The sequence below is a fragment of the Humulus lupulus genome, chromosome 1 (genome assembly GCF_963169125.1).
Source record: "Humulus lupulus chromosome 1, drHumLupu1.1, whole genome shotgun sequence".
Classification (NCBI taxonomy): Eukaryota; Viridiplantae; Streptophyta; class Magnoliopsida; order Rosales; family Cannabaceae; genus Humulus; species Humulus lupulus.
Window position 1 is genome coordinate 233,876,346 of NC_084793.1, and position 16,612 is coordinate 233,892,957.

Below are 16,612 nucleotides of genomic sequence, written 5' to 3' on the forward strand. Positions count from 1 at the left end.
GAGAAGCGGTCCCACGGACTTGGAACGCTATACACCTAAAGAAATATTATCAGTAATATCTTTGTAAGGCTTAGTAAGAAAAGCCACTTTTGTTTATTAAGTAATAAGAATTAATCTTTTTGCATTATCATATATGTGGATGTAACGTCAAGTAACCACGAAAGACCCTTTCCTGATTACTTGGGGGGCATATATCCTGGATATAACCAGGTCCGAAAACTTAGAAGTTAGTTCAAATTGATTGATCGACGTTTTTCTTAAAAAGCGCGAGATATCAATTAAGGATTAATGCGAACTAAGTTTTTAAAAATTAATGTCTTGGATATAACCAGGTCCTAAAACATAGAAGTTAGTTCAAATTGATTGATCGGCGTTTTTCTTAAAAAGTGCGAGATATCAATAAAGGATTAACGCAAACTAGGTTTTTAAAAATTAATGTCCTGGATATAACCAGGTCCGAAAACTTAGAAGTTAGTTCAAATTGATTGATCGACGTTTTTCTTAAAAAGTGCGAGATATCAATTAAGGATTAATGTGAACTAAGTTTTTAAAAATTAATGTCCTAGATATAACCAGGTCCTAAAACTTATAAGTTAGTTCAAATTGATTGATCGACGTTTTTCTTAAAAAGTGCGAGATATCAATAAAGGATTAACGCGAACTAAGTTTTTAAAAATTAATGTCCTAGATACAACTAGGTCCTAAGACTTAGAAGTTGGTTAAAATTGATTGATCGACGTTTTTCTTAAAAAACGCGAGATATCAATAAAGGATCAACACGAACTAAGTTTTTAAAATTAATGTCCTGGATACAACTAGGTCCTAAGACTTAGAAGTTGGTTCAAATTGATTAACAAATTTTTTTTTCCTAAAAAGCATAAGATGTCAATCATAACACCAACAGAAACTAAGTCCTCACCAAATGCGTTAAAGAGAAGTAACGATAAAGTTAACCACAAATATATATAAATAGATTAAAATAAATCTAAGGAAATCAATTGTCTGAGGATAAAAAAAAACCCTCGTGATGTAAAGTTACAAATAAAATAAAGAGAAAAAGGAGCAGAAAATCCTAAGCCCCACCAAGCCGCTCCGATGAAGTCACCCCCTCGGCATCCTGCTCGGTTGCAGTGGAAGTCTCCCCGGTCTCAGAGGGCTCCTCCTGTTGAAGGAGAGCTTTGAACCTCTCCAAGAAGGACTCCCACACATCAGGCCCCAAGAAGGAAAAGTCACCATCCTGGTTGAAGGCCCAGCAATGATACAGCATGGACTCCATGGAGGAGCTGGATGATGCCTTCTCCGCCATAAGGGCGGCCTTGGCCTCTTCAAGTTCGACCTTCGCGGCATCCAGGGCGACCTTGGTAGCCTCGGCCTCCAGCAGCTTGGCCCGGGATGCCTCCAGGTCGGCCTGCGCAGCAACCAAGGCGGCCTGCGAGACCTTCTCGCTTTCCCTGGCAGTCGCCAGAGCAGCCTTGGCATCATGTTCGTGTTGTTGAGCAGTCGCGAGGGCGGCCTGGGCAGCCTGGTGCTCGCCCCTGATCTCATCAATCCTGGCCTTGGACCGAGATATGCTCTGGTGGAGAGCCAAAGCCGCCTGCAAGATAAAAAGAGAATAAGGCAAGTGCCTTAGAAAAAACAAAGAGAACCAGTGGTAAAGCAAACTTACCGTGAGGGTCATCCCTAGTGAAGACTCCATCACATGCTCGGGGCTCCTCGTCTCGATCTTCCGCAAGTCCCTCGAGGTGGCGTTGTAGTAGTGGTCCACCATGTAGGTCGCGGTTTCGTAAACCGTCCCCCTAAAGACCTCGAGGATTTTCTCCAAGGCCTGAGGGTTGACCGGGATGCGCACGCCGGGAGTCGGAGCTGGCAAGGTCCCGGTTGGTACCTCCTGTTCCTGAGTAGAGACAGGAGGTCACGAGGGAGGTGGAGCCATCTTCTCTAATACAGGAGGGGGTGGAGGCACCTTCTCGATGGCAGAAGGACCCTGATTTTTCCCCTTGGCAGGAGACTTGGAGCTGGTCCCGAGGGGAGGAGTTTTCTTGGTCAACTGGAGCCTCTTCACCAGGGGTCCAGACGACCCGGAGGAATGATTTCCACCCTGGAACATAGATCTCAGAATTTTTTCCTCGGGCTGTGACATCTCCTCTCCTGAAACAAAGAACGAATCGTCAGTATGCATGTAAAAATATTTGATTGCAAAACAAAAAACCTAAAGTATGTATTGAAAAAGGTCCTACCCTCCGAGCTAGAGGAGGAATCTATTGTCAAGACCTTCGGCCCCGGAGCTTCTACGGGGGAGTCTAAGATAATGACTTCACGAATGAGAGGAGGCTCTGGGTCCGGATCCGCCTCAGGACTGGACTCCTCTACATACTGCCTAAGACCCGGAGCTACTACACCCTCCAGAAGGGAGGGCCACGACCTAAGGTTGGTCCCATACTCCTCAAAAAAGGCCGACCTAAAGGCCAGGGTATTATCTACTACTACAGTACCCCTAGGGCGGCCCATGTCATAACGCAACACTAGCTAGTCAACACACTGGAGTAGAGTGATGTTGCGATCTAGGTCGTTTTGATGGCGGTGAACGAGTTGGCTGGGGTTAAACCTAGCAAGCTGTAGGTCTGCGGTGGCCCTGTCTAAATCCCTAAACAAGTAAGGGTTACCTTGGCCGGAGGGGCCGGCTGCTGCCCCGAACTGGGTCCGCTCTGCGTTGACCTCCTGGGCGACCTCAAGAGCCTGCTTCCGGCACACAAGGGGCACCTCGTCCTCCTCGGGATGGGCACCATCTAACGAGCTGCGGGGATGGTCCGCGGCCTCCTCAAGGCCAGAGTCTAGCCCGAAGAAATTAACTTACACGCCAGCATCGTCTCATCAGACACAAGCTGGCGGTAGTCTTTTTAACTTGGGGGGAGCACCGCCAAGGTTTCGTACTGGCCCCCAAGGACCACTGACTTAGTCGTCCGCGCAAAAATAGCTGCACGATAGTTTTCAAGTCAATAACGAATGGAAAGAAACTAATCAACGACGATATTGCGAGCTAAAGTTAGAAGGAACTTACGAGGATGGTTGAAGTAATGGTATTCATAGTTGTGAAACCCCGTTGACATGAAGAATTGATCCTTGAAGTCATTGGGGTGGCTGGGCAGCTCGATGACCGAGGCCGAGTTGGGAAAATGGGTCAGGTAGTAGAACCCGTCACCTCGCCCCTGTTGGTCCGGGCTGGCTTTGAGGCAGAAAAAGTAGAGGATGTCCACCGGTGTGGGGACCTCCCATTCCTGCTTCAGGAACAGGTACTTCAACTCTGCTAATAGACGGTAGGAGTTAGGGGGAGCTGAAAGGGGGCCAGCTTCACGAAATTTAGGAAGTCTGCGAAGTACTGGTCCAGGGGGAGAAAGGCCCCAGCCTTGAGGTGCTCGTCGCTCCAGGCCGTGAACTCCTCATCGAGCAGTGTGCAGCTCCGCTCGCCCTCAAGGGGAGGACGGGCGACTAGAGCGCCCTTCCCTATCTCGATATTGTGAGAAAGCATAATCTTATTGACTTTCCCCTGGGTTGTAACCTTCGAGGCAATCCTCTCGGCCTCAAAGAAGGCATCAGGTCCCACCTCAACCTCCTTCTCCACGGTGGGACCGAAGTGGGGAATAGGGGAGTCTGTTGCCACTTCTTTCCCCTTGCTGGCCTGTTGGGATGACGAGCTGGCGGCACTCTTCTTGGGCATACTCTTCCTGGGTCCCATCTGGTCGCCTAACGAACAAAGATGAAGAAAGTTTAGAGAAGGTGACCTAAGCATAAGAAAGAATCTAGCACGAAGAATGGTTTCCTTTACACGGGCTGAGGTAATCTCAATCCGCGGCGAGTGAGACCACGCAATTCTATGAACACGCGCATATGCTCCCAACGGGTCCCCGATTGCTCGGGATCCGTGTGTCAGGAGGGTCAGGATAAAGTTTGCCTTGGAGGGAAAGTTTCGAAAGGCAAAACCGCCTGTGAAGCGTGTCCCTTAAGCTACCCGATTTTTGCATCCCAGAAACTTGTTGCCTTCCCCTCTCCAAACAGGCATTTAAAAAGATAACCCAGAAAAATCACCCCAGAGTCTTGTCCTATGGGTCATGTTCCTAAGCATTCTCTTTCCTACGGTCGATACCCCTAAGATAAAAACCTACGCACAAAATACCAGCAAATAAAAACAACCTATAGTATGCAGCTAAGAGGAAAGTTTACCTAAGCAAAGAAAAATGGAAACATTCAAAGCATACAGCAGGCAGCGGGCTTACATAAGTTTTTTGTTGCGTAAAAACTGAAAAGAGCGTAGGAATTGGAATCCTGGTGAAATCTTTGGAACCGGAGTCATGGAGAAACCCTCGTGTCTGGAACTCAGGGACATCTGGAACAATGATCAGAAGGAAAAAGGGGTTTGAAACTGAAAAGAGAGAAGAAAGAAGATGATAAAAATTTTCAAATAAAAGGTGGCTCATGCGAAAGGTGGCCAACCTTATATATACGTAAAAGGAAAAAGAATGAGGGTCGTTCGATCGTCTTGATGTGGGATACGAGGGTCATAACTCGAAAGACGAAACGATGGCCGAAGATAGGCTAGGCCATTTAATGCAGTTCTCGGAAGACGGACCGTCACCAACCACGATGCTCCACGTATCTGATACCAGCGCAATGGGCGGGACATGAAGAGTCGACAAGGAAGCCTAAAAGCCCCCACTGTGGCCACAGGTGATGTCATATGCCACGAGCAGGGGCTTGGGGGCAAATGTACGCCTTAAACATCCATGGGCTATTAGCGAGCTGGAAAAAGGCATAATCCTATCAGCCACGTGGAAGCCACCTACCCGGAGCTACTGTTACGAGTCTCTACCTCTTTAGCTTGAGGTAGTCAAAGGTTTAGTAAGAATACTCGAAGGCATCGGGTCAGCAGTGTGGGCACCACGAGCTGGGACTACATCAAGCTCGAGGTATGACCTGGAGCTGACACCTCTAATCCTTTATAAAGTCAACCACACAATGTAAACGTGCGCATATCAGACATCACGTGTCTACTCCATTCCTGAATTCTCGGACACACAGCATAAACGTGCGTGTTCAGGCACCCCACAACTGGTTTGGGCCATGCAGCCCATTATCCCCCTTACCTATTGATTAGACCACACTTCACTGTCAGGTTTTTGGAATTAATCATCAGTGTCACAGAAGTGACATGATGGGTAAGAAGGTCACGGGTGACCCACTTTGCCAACACCCAGGTGTCCTCTCCCTATAAATATGGAGACCCTGGGCATTGCAAAGGGTGGGCTTCTAAATTGTAAAGAAACACCCCTGTAAGGAATACCAGAGATATATCAATAATATTGACTGGTGGACTAAAGGGATTTTAACCTTCGAACCACCTAAAAAGAGTAAACGAGTTATAACCTTCCTTTGAGATTATTCACATATTACAGTTCATCATTTAGCACTAATCCATCTCTTTATTCATATAATTATCTGTTGCCGAAGAACCGCGTCAACAGATGTCATTTCGATGTTTGCATGGTTTTCATTTTTTTGTATAAAATCGATGATCATTCGATTCCACATCGATGCCATTTCGATGCTTCATCGATGGTAATTCGATGACATACAGTGCATGTGCAAATTTTTAAATTATTGAAAAATTAGTTCATCGATGGGCAATCGATGCTCCATCGATAGCATTTCGATGGACCAATAAATTAAGGCAATAGTCCATCGAGGCGCAATCGATGGTATATCGATGTCATTTTGATGCTTGCCAAAACTGCTTTTTCAAAGCTTCGAGTTGGGCCTTAACACTATCCTCTTCTCGAAGTTGATAGATCCCAGATGGTTTCTATCGGTTGGTGCTGTCAGTAGCACTTGGACCAGTCCAGGTGTGAGACTCTTTTGCGGTTTCTTTGAGATATTCAAGAGCATCGTCTGGCTCTTTTTCGAGGAATTCACCATTGCATAGCATTTCTACAAACTAGCGCTCATGACTCGTGAGGTCTTCATAGAAGTAACTGACCAAACGCCAGTTCTCATAGCCATGGTGCGGGCACTGATTCAATAGATCTTTGAATCTTTCCCAGACTTGATAGAACGTTTCATTGTCTTTTTGGGAGAATGTGAAAATCTGTCGTTTTAGACTATTGGTCTTATGGCTGGGGAAGTGTTTTAGAAAGAAAGATTTAGTCATCTCCTCCCATGTTCCAATCGACCTAGGTCTCAAAGAGTATAACCAACTTTTGGCTTTTTCCTTCAAGGAGAAAGGGAAGAACTTTAGTCGCACAGCATCGACATTTTTGGCTCGATTATAGGAACATGGCTACTACGTCCTCGAATTCTCTGATATGCACGTATGGGCTTTCGTTTTCCATTCCATGAAATGTAGGCAAGAGTTGAATCATGCCAGGTTTAAAGTCTAATTCGGGCATATTAGGAGGGAAAATAATGTATGAAGGTGTGGAAGTGCGAGTAGGATGGAGATATTCATTGAGAGTTCTTGATTGGATTTCATCATTGCGAGCCATTGCGAATGGGTTATTATTAGCGAAAGTTTGTGGAGAAGCATGATTGGTGGAAGGAGTTCCGGTAGGAGTGGCAGATGAATTGGAAGAAGTGTCACTGGAAGTTTTGTGATGATTCATGCACTCTTGGAAATCAGAATTAGATTTATTTTATGTCTCTTTTTTTATTTTTTGATTTATTATTATTTTTGTTAAACTTGTTCCCAGGTAAATTTGGAGGTTTTCGGGTGATCTCCAACACCTTACTAGAACTCCCCGAGGTTACTGAGTAAGTATGGTGGATCACAAGTCAACCTTTTCGACCAAAAAACCTTTAAGCAGAGTGAAATTGCTTTTTTTGACAGAACAAGCTTGGTTTTCTTATAGTAATAAGTTCAACAATGTAATAGTGTAAAGGTAGATGCTCGAAATATTCCCAGGCCGATTGGGAAGGTTGCCAAGGTACCGCTTTAGGCCCACACTTGCCTAGACAGAACTCCCCGAGGTTCCCAGGTAAGTGTGGAGGGCAACGCTATCACAAACCTTATTTAACAACCAATCTTTCTAGACAGAACAATATCGGTTTCTACCATTTGTAATATTACACAATTGTTCCCAATACTAAGCGTTTTATGATTGAAATTTTATGAACAACTTTATGCAATTTTATGTTGTTTTTTTTTTTTTTTGAAAAACCTAAATTCTAAGGAAAACTAAGGCAAAGGAAAAGAAAAACCTAACTAAGTAGCAAAAAAAAAATACAAAAAAAAAAATAAAGAAAAGAAAATTAAAGTGAAGATAAAATAGCAAGCTTAATCTTTTTTTTTTCCAAATATGTACATGTATATGAATATTTATATATATATATATATTTTGTTACCGAAAAAAAGAGTAAAAGAAGAGAAGAAAAGAAAATAAATGTATATATATAAATAAAGATTTTTTTGTTATAATTATAATCTAATTAATTAAAAATTAGTAAATAAAAAAAAACTATACTAACACAATATTTATTCCAACAAAAACACAAGTAAAGTTACAAATATTTTTGTAAAAATTTCACTAAACCTTTGAAAATTACCTCCCCGGCAACGGCGCTAAAATTTGTTTAACGCCCCAATCATGACAACCACTAAGCGGTAGTTGTAGTATAATCGGGCAGTCGATCCACAAGGAGGTAACCTATACTCAAAAATTAGTAGAAAATAACACAAAAATTAGTAACAATAAATGAATCAAAAGATGGAAATGAAAAGAGGTTTGAGATTTTGGTATTGTATTTTTGAAAAAAGTGATGAAATGAGATAAGTGAAATAAATGTAAGATGTAATCAAGAGTTTGAGAAAATGAAAAGTTTCAAGAATCATCCATATGCTTGTTTAGTTACTTGGTTACTTGATTTACAAAAATACACAAGTAAATAGTTCACATCCCAACATTTACTTGGAAAATCTAACATTAAAGTCTATATATTTTTTTCGAACAAAAGTCCATTTGAGTTATAAAGTTCTTTACTTTAAAAGCACAAAGTTAATCTTATGAAAAAATCTAAAAATGACAAAATACCCAAGGGCAATAATGCAATCGAAGATTAGACATAAAATTATGTATCAATATTACTTTTACTAATTAGAAGCACATAGAAAGAGTATGACTAATCCTATATACTATTAGCATAAGTGAATAAAGATAACAAAATAAAGATAGAGATGAAAGAACATAAATAACTCAAATATATTACATTAAGAACATAGTAAATCAAAGTAGCAAAATAAAATCACTAGCATATGGAATCATCCCTAACCTTCCTAGGAAGATTAGGCCATTATGCTCATGATTCTCACAAAATTCTAAGAAGAAAATATGAGAAGAAAGTGAGTGGAAATTTTGCTATAGTTTCTCTACTCTAAAAATTACATACCTATTATGAAGAAATAGTCCCTATTTATAAAAGTAGAAAATGACTAAAAGGAAATTAAACAACAAAATGAGGTTTACAAAATAAATCTGAAATATTAATAATAAAATATGATTTTGAAAAATCAAATCTTATTATTAATATTACCCTAGCTATTTTTGTATATAGTCAAAATGCTCATTTTCTAAAATACCACAAAAACATGATCTTTAAAGCTCAAAATAGCAATTTATAAAGCCCAATACCCACAAAACATGGCTGGTGACATAAGATGGTTTTGACCCATTTTCAGCCAATGAGGGAGTGACACGTAGGCGGCTGGCTGAAGAAGCAAGATGCTTGGGCGTGAGTTGGGCTTGGGCCGTTGGAGGCTGGCCTTCGTTTGGGCCTTCGGCTTTGTTGGGAAGCTGTGTTGAAGGAATGGACTTCGTTGAAGTTGTTTGGGTGAGGCATAGGCTTCAGGTGGCTGCTATTGAAGGAATTGGAGGACAGGTGTCGCAGCTGGAGGGTCACGTTGGAGCTGAAGGCTGAAGGGGAGGCTGCTGACAGGTGGCGCGAGATGAGTGGACCAGATGGTGGCTTTGGGTGCAAAGAGCCTGGCGGGCCTGGGCCGAACTCTGGGCTTATTTTTTTGGGCTTCCCTCTTTCAATAATGCCACATTTCCTTTTCCTTCTTCAATTTTATTTATTTCTCTTTTTTTTTTCTTTGTTTCCAAGTGCCAAAAATATTAATTAAAGCCTACAAAATAAAACAAACTAAATTAAAATTAAATATTTTCATTTATAAATTTAATCATATTAATTTGATGAAAATATTATTTAAAACTTAATTTATTTTGACTATTAAAATCAATAAATGTGTATTTTTGGGCACTAATCAGTAACATATATTTTTTTCATAACATAGATGTACCAAACTAGTCCATAGTTCAAGCATGCAGTGTTCACTTCAAAATCTTTTTATCTCAAACATATTGAAATCGATCAACTTTCTACCCCACAATCACCAATTACAATCAAGATCTTTATAGTGATGTACCAAACATCATTTCTAAAACTTTTTTAATGGGAATTTAAAATTCCTCTTTAGTGTATACTAATGGGCTTCGGCTTTTAAATCCAACTTGTTGTAAAAACTTTATCAATATTTACCTTATTTGAGTTTGGAGTATCTTCTACTATAAATATTACACCACTTTATTTGCTAAGATTATGTGTTCCTTCATAGTCTTCTTCTGTTATTGTTGATGAACTCAGCAATTTGATCATCATTAACAAATGTTGGTTAGGTAGATTCCATTTTATTAGCAAAACCCACAAAGATTTTTTTTCTTTATAATTTGTAAACAAAGTAGAGTCTGATGCCGGATAGAAATGGCGCTCTCATCAAGAAAAAAAAGACTTATGCATCAGTAGTACTAGTAACTGGAGGTAGGGGTTGTCCATCACATTAATAGAGAACCTCCAATTTTAAGTCAAACAAAGATCTACCTACTATAAGTATTTCATACAAAGATCTATCTATTTAAGTATTTCATACGACTTATCTTAATAGTTATAAGTAACCTACATCTATTGAAAATAAAATACATGTACTTGAACTCTCACCTTAAATCTAGTTATCTACGATTTATTTCAACATACTATTGTAGAAGATGAAAAATTGACACTTGAATCTGCGCAAAATTTAATTTTTCTTTTAAAAGGGAAAAAAAAAGTCGAACCCTATTAAAATTTATCAAAAACAATCCGCACATAAACCATGGAATTCCATTGAGGCTAAACAAATTAGCCATCTTAAGCTCTCATATAAAAAAAATTTAAAAAAACTTTAAAACACACTATAATTTAAATTCAATGATCATCAAGGAGGCATTGAATACCGTTGAATTAAAAAAAGTATTGAAAAAACATCAAAAATATGTCAAGTCAAATAACAACTCATCAAAATTTCATCCATGTGACAGGATATGGAAAACCACATTACATTTTTCAAACAGCCAAAATCTAGCTCTTCGTGCATTTAAAAAAAATACAAACATAAATATTCTTTCAAAGTAGTTCGATCCATAATTACATAGATTTTAAATGTATACTCATAAATAAATCATTAAGGAAACACTTACTCATGCTTCTTGATTAAATCTACATCAAAGTCGTATTTGTTTCTTGGGACGACAAGGAAAAGTAACACTCTAATTTACAAAGTTCAAATTTAAGTTATTTCACTAGAAAAATATCAAAAACATTAACAAGGGGAATGGGAACGTGAAAGTAATTAACCAGAGGAAGATGGTCTATTTTCAGGAATGTTTTTATCCATTTAAATGTCAAAAGCATACCAACAAGTATAGTTTGCCAAAGTTTCCAATTAATTTTAGCAAACCTGCCATGAACGGTCTTTGACTATTAATGTAAAATTAGACGAAAAAGGAAAGTAAAATGTAAAGATGGACTCGGTTGTTTTATGTACCAACTAAGTACCATGTGAATAATCATAACAAAGGGATGATTTAAATTGTGCATAAGAAGAGTTTTTTAGTTGCAGATTCTTTTATTTACCAATACAACAGCAAAAATAATAGAAGCCAAGTACAATACACCACCTCCAGCAAATTACAAGTTTGTAAACCTCACTGATATACATTAATACACGCACGTTAGCTTGTTAAGACATTCTTCTAAACCCAAATTTCTTTTCTTCTACCCATCTAATAAATCTCAATCTCAAAAGTTACCTTCCATTAATCATAACCAGTTTTAATGAATATAACTTCTTTACAAGCGCCTTCCACATCATTCTCATTTCTCAGTGACCCAGATAAGAAATATATGATTAAACGAAGATAAGACGACAAGTAACGGACTGATTTACCAAATAGGAGGAGAGAAAGTGAAATATGCACCATGATATTTGTTGTGAGTATTGATGATATTTTTGAGAACCCTTTTTAACTTATAAGAGGCCAAGTGTCTTCAGTTGTTGAACATGCTCTTGTGGAAGAGGAGGGGGAGACCAATCAGATCCCGTCATTTCACCATCGACATCTTCAACAACATATTCCTAGTAAAGAAAAGAAAATATATCAACACCAAAAATAGAATTTAGCATCCAAGCTCAACAAAATCCTCTAACATTTCCTTTCTACTAACAAAACATGTTCTCAACACACAAAACTTCAACTCAATAAAGCATTTAATCACATTGTAATAGGCAGTATAAATATTTTTTAGGAATTCATTCTTGTCATAGGGTAGTAGAGAGAAGCTAACAATTTATCAAATAGGCTAGAATGGTTTTCCATAAAACTCTTGACATAGGTCCCATCCCAGGCAAAAAATGAATTAGATTCCCAACCATTATTCTTTAACACGAGTTCTGTTACCTGAGACTTATGCCAATACACAGCTATCCACCATATGCTGTTCTTTTTTCTTTTCAAGAAAGCACTACTCAACACACTGGTAGATTAAGTAAAATAATGATTCAGCTAAACTTTAATGAGCAACATTCTTGACTTATTGAACTTCACTTGTTGGTTTAATGGATGACAAATAGAAACTTGCAATATTGCAGCCTAATAACAATGACAGAAGATTGATCACACTCACTTTTGTTAGCATCCTTTTTGCAAGTATGTGATAATGCCGCTGCCAGATCCTTTGCCCTACCATAGTAGCAACCAATACACTATAGAATATTCCAGTCAAAGTAAATAGTCCGAGCACAACCAATGCCATTATAAACAGTAGTGGTAACCCTGCTTCACCAGCACCTCCTAAGCAACCACATTCACCTGCCATACTTGCACAGCTCTCAAAGCATGTGGTGCAGTCAGTCCACATACAAAGGGTGCCAGGCAAATGACAGTCTGCACAAACTCTGCAGGATTTAACAAAGAATTTAGTCATCATATTCATTTTCACAAAAATTCAGAAGTCATAACAACAAAAGATGAATAAGATGTGGTTCTTCCCATAAATACTCCTAATCAACATAGGTTAAAGACAACATGTGTCAGTGAATGAATGTATGTTCTGTAAAGATTCCAAGATGCCACAAAGTACAACCTAAAGAGCTCAAAAATAAACTTGGGTCTTGGTGTCAGTCTTAAAAGAAAAATTGGACATCTATTTGCACTGGTATCCCACATGATAATTCCCAATTTTGCAAAGAATATTGAGCACAAGAAAGTGAAAGCTAGGAGGAAGTGCATACAGGTGTAATCCTAAACTTTGTATCTTAATTATCATGCTCTAGACTTGAGGATGCAATAAATGACAGTGGATACAAATGGAATATTGCAATACAACCAAAGGACAGCAAAGTGTGTTTGCAAGTACCCCTTCCTCTTCAGAGCAGATAAATCTATCTTGATTCTTCCCACCCCTGTTCCACTCAGGCCTACTTTGTAAACAGAAATTCTACTTTTCCTTTCTCAATAAAAAAAAAAGAAGAAAAGATAGATGTGCTGGCCTTTGTCCATGGCTTCATATGCTCATGCAAACAAGAATAGAAATTCATCTCTCTAGATTTGATCAATAATTTCTTACCATGAAAACATACAACCCAACTCTCTAGACTTGATAATTAACTTATAGTGAAAACAAACAACTAAGTCAATGATGTAAATGAATTGAGAAAAAGAAGAAAAAAAGTAGATGATATAAAAATTAGCTTCATCAAAATTTTCAATCCAAGCTATAATACTTCAAAGAGAAAGGAAAGATAATGTTAATGATAAAGTGAACCGAAAGTAAAAATTAAAATCAACTACATTTAATATCCAAAAGGAAATACAGCATAGACATACCCAGGATGACAGCAACAAAGGCATAATTCTCGGCAAGGCTGGGCCAAATCATTGCGCACTCTTCGATCATAACAAGTAATGAAGCACCCAGACAAACCAAGCAAAGCGAAAAACAATAGAGCTCCTGCATTCAACAGGGTAATAAAGTGAATAAAAACAAGATCAAACGACTAGATAAGAGAGTATAAGATGAAGATCAATAATCAAAACCTTAATAACCAAAGAAAACAAAAACAATCACAAAATAGAACGGTGCAGGACAGTTATCAGTGACTGGATCACTTTCAAGTAAAAAGGCATTCCAGTAACAGCACAGTATAAGTATTGCCACCTGATCTCAAAATATAGCAATCTTACTGTTTATTTGAAAACAATTAATACCATAGTTTTCATAATAATCATTAATGTGTGTATTCAGTACTCAGTAGTCAATACTGTGAGAAACATTTCTAGTGAAAACATTTCCATAAGGCAATGGTTAAACAGTTAATCAACAACAATCTCGTGCATTCCTCCCCCCCCCCCTCCAAAAATACAATACCAGTGTAAAATATTTGTGGTTATAAATGACAAGTATCACCTATAAGAAGCACACATGTACAAGAATTTAAGGGATTAATGTGGATACTTGAGGGTTGAGAAATGAGATTTACCACAAATGTAATAGAAAGTAACCTCACTATCAAAACCCCAAGCACGGCGAAGCCAGGATTGCTGGTAGCCATCTGTCAAATACACCAGATATGCCAATGAAGCTATAACCTGCACAGGAAAAGAAATATGAGATTTAGTAAAATCCTCAGAAACACTGAAAATGACAGCTCTAAAGAGTAACCAATAACTTACAAGTTGAACAGTCAGAAATATAAACATGATGTCTCTAGTCACAAAGAATCGGAATTTCAAGGTTCTCCATTTCCTATCGGCAGCAACGTGGACTCTCAGGTGGTAAGGGGCTTTACAGGTTGTGCAGTGAGCAAATGCAAATCCCTCCTGAAAAGTAAAGTGGCACAATCAGTTCCATCAAGTAAAAGTGAAATATTTAGAAAAACAAGTGCAATGGATGATATACTATACTTATTAAAAACTTACTATTATCTACTAAATTTAACATTACGCAAATAACATCATAACCACATCTCCAATTCATTAAATATAATCATACACACAAAAAACGGGTTAGCATCCTTTCAATTTGTAACTTTATTCTGGCCTGTCCTTGCATTTATATGTCATTACTTTGTAAAACTAAGCAACAAACCATATGCATAAAAAGCATCACATTCACATGATTATCATATTACGCTCCATAATTTTTTATTTAAGAGTGAAAAAATAGTATTTGCATACATACCCTTACGGCTCGCCAATGATCCAAACATTCCCGGTGCACGTACTTCGACGTGCCCTTGCACTTACAAGGAGCTATAAAGTCCCTACCTGAGAAATAAATACAAACACTAATTACAGCCTAAATAGCTTTACTCCACCTATCATCCCTAAAAGAAAGATAGAAAAAAGGACTAAATCCTTTTCTCCACCCTAGGAGCCTCAATTCAACTATTACATAAAAAACAATTTTTTTTTCAAAAGTCACATGAACTGGTTCAGCTTAGTTGTTTCCGCAGCCAAAGCAGACTAAATAAATTGGCTTAGTTGACTAATTCTTCATCAGCACTATCCAAACAAACCAGCAGAACCAATAAAATTGTATACTATACTTTCCCCTAAATCTTCATCAGCTATTCTTTCAAGCACCAATTATTCCAATTAAGTATCAAATTTCAAGAACACCAAAATGAGAAAGGGAGAGACTTAAAACAAATTGAATAGAAGAAGAGGACAAAGAAAGAATATTTGGCAGCAAAAAGAAAAATCACCGTCTGTTTCAAGACAAATTCGGCACTGGATTTGTTCGCCGGGGCCTGCCTCGAGGTCGATCTCGTTGGGATCAGTGATCGGAGAAGGTGGGATGAGAGGCGAGTCGTCGGAGTGGTCCGCCATAAAAGTGCGATGAAGGAGAAGATTAAAAGTAACAGAGAATTGAAAGAAATGGGCTTTCTTTGTTAGACTGCATTAAACAAAACCCTAATTCCCAATTCTCTGAAAGGGAGGAGAATTTCAATGCCTGGCCTGAGAACGGTGAAGTGGAATGGGATTCTGAAAACGTCAACGTATTTCAATTTCTTTTTTCGTACCAAACGCCATATTGTTTTTTCTATTTTCTTTTCTTTTTTAGGAATTATATAGTTTAGTCCTCCAGTTTTGATAAGCTACCTTTCTCATTAAAAACAATATACAATATTATAAAAATAATAATAATAATAATAAGATTTGAGAAGTAACTTTATATTTAGGTCACTTATACTCCATGCAGTTATTGTTTTAATAAAACTGCTAGTGATCATTGTGGTTGTTTTTCATTCAATCAAAATTCGAAACCTTTTTACGAGAATGTATGCTATAATTCCATTTGGCTTTTTAAAACAATAAAAATATCGATCCAATTCCAATATACGCTTACATGATTTATCCTCATGTGTATTTTAATTTAAAATATTAGGATTATTTTTATCATTTATTTATTTCATAGTTACAAACAACCTACCATTCAAGTTTGCGTTTTTGTTTTATTTATAAAATTTATTAATTATTTTTATTAAATTTATATTATTGTCGTATAAATTTTAAATAAATAAATAATATTACACATAAAAAAATAACAAAAACATATTAAATCAAACATTAAACCAAAACATTTTTTATGATTTTTTTTAAATATATATAATATAATAACATTTTTAATAAAAATTAAAATTAAGTATTATATATTATTATAATGATAATTTATAACATTTAAATTTATATTAATATAAATATTAAATATCTAATTTTGTATAAATATTATTATTATAATAATATTTTATAATATTTGAATTCATATTAATATAATTAGTAAAAAACTATGATTATATATTATTATCATAATAAGATTTTATAACATTTAAATTTATATTAATATAATTATTAAATATCTAGTTTTGTATTATATATTATTATAACAATAATATTTTATAACATTTGAAATTAAATTTATATTAATATAATTAGAAAATATTTATTTTTAATTAATTTTAAAAGTATATTCTGTTAAATATTTAGAATATTTCGTTAAAGTTAACAAAACAAACCGTTAAAACTACGAATTTCTGTTATCTACACATTTTTTATATAGAATAGATTTATATTAATATAAGTATTAAATATCTTGTATTAAATATTATTATTATAATAATATTTTAATTCATATTAATATAATTAGTAAAAAATTAGGATTATATATTATTATCATAATAATATTTTATAACATT

General features: G+C 37.0%; 1 protein-coding gene and 1 non-coding gene across 2 annotated transcripts; one reads left to right on the top strand and one right to left on the bottom strand.

Annotated features, from left to right (window-relative positions):
* The first annotated feature begins 6,044 nt into the window (after positions 1–6,044).
* LOC133813205 (small nucleolar RNA R71) lies at positions 6,045–6,151 on the top strand. The gene has a single exon (XR_009884242.1). It is a non-coding gene; the product is annotated as a small nucleolar RNA R71 (small nucleolar RNA).
* A 4,810-nt stretch (positions 6,152–10,961) lies between these two features.
* LOC133804353 (uncharacterized) lies at positions 10,962–15,455 on the bottom strand. The gene is made up of 7 exons (XM_062242521.1): positions 15,122–15,455; positions 14,596–14,681; positions 14,088–14,234; positions 13,895–14,003; positions 13,242–13,365; positions 12,040–12,310; positions 10,962–11,491 (listed from the first exon to the last, which is right to left on the bottom strand). The coding sequence occupies exons 1-7, from the start codon at positions 15,243–15,245 to the stop codon at positions 11,384–11,386; spliced, it is 969 nt and encodes a 322-aa protein (XP_062098505.1). The 5' UTR covers positions 15,246–15,455; the 3' UTR covers positions 10,962–11,383.
* Positions 15,456–16,612: the final 1,157 nt, after the last annotated feature.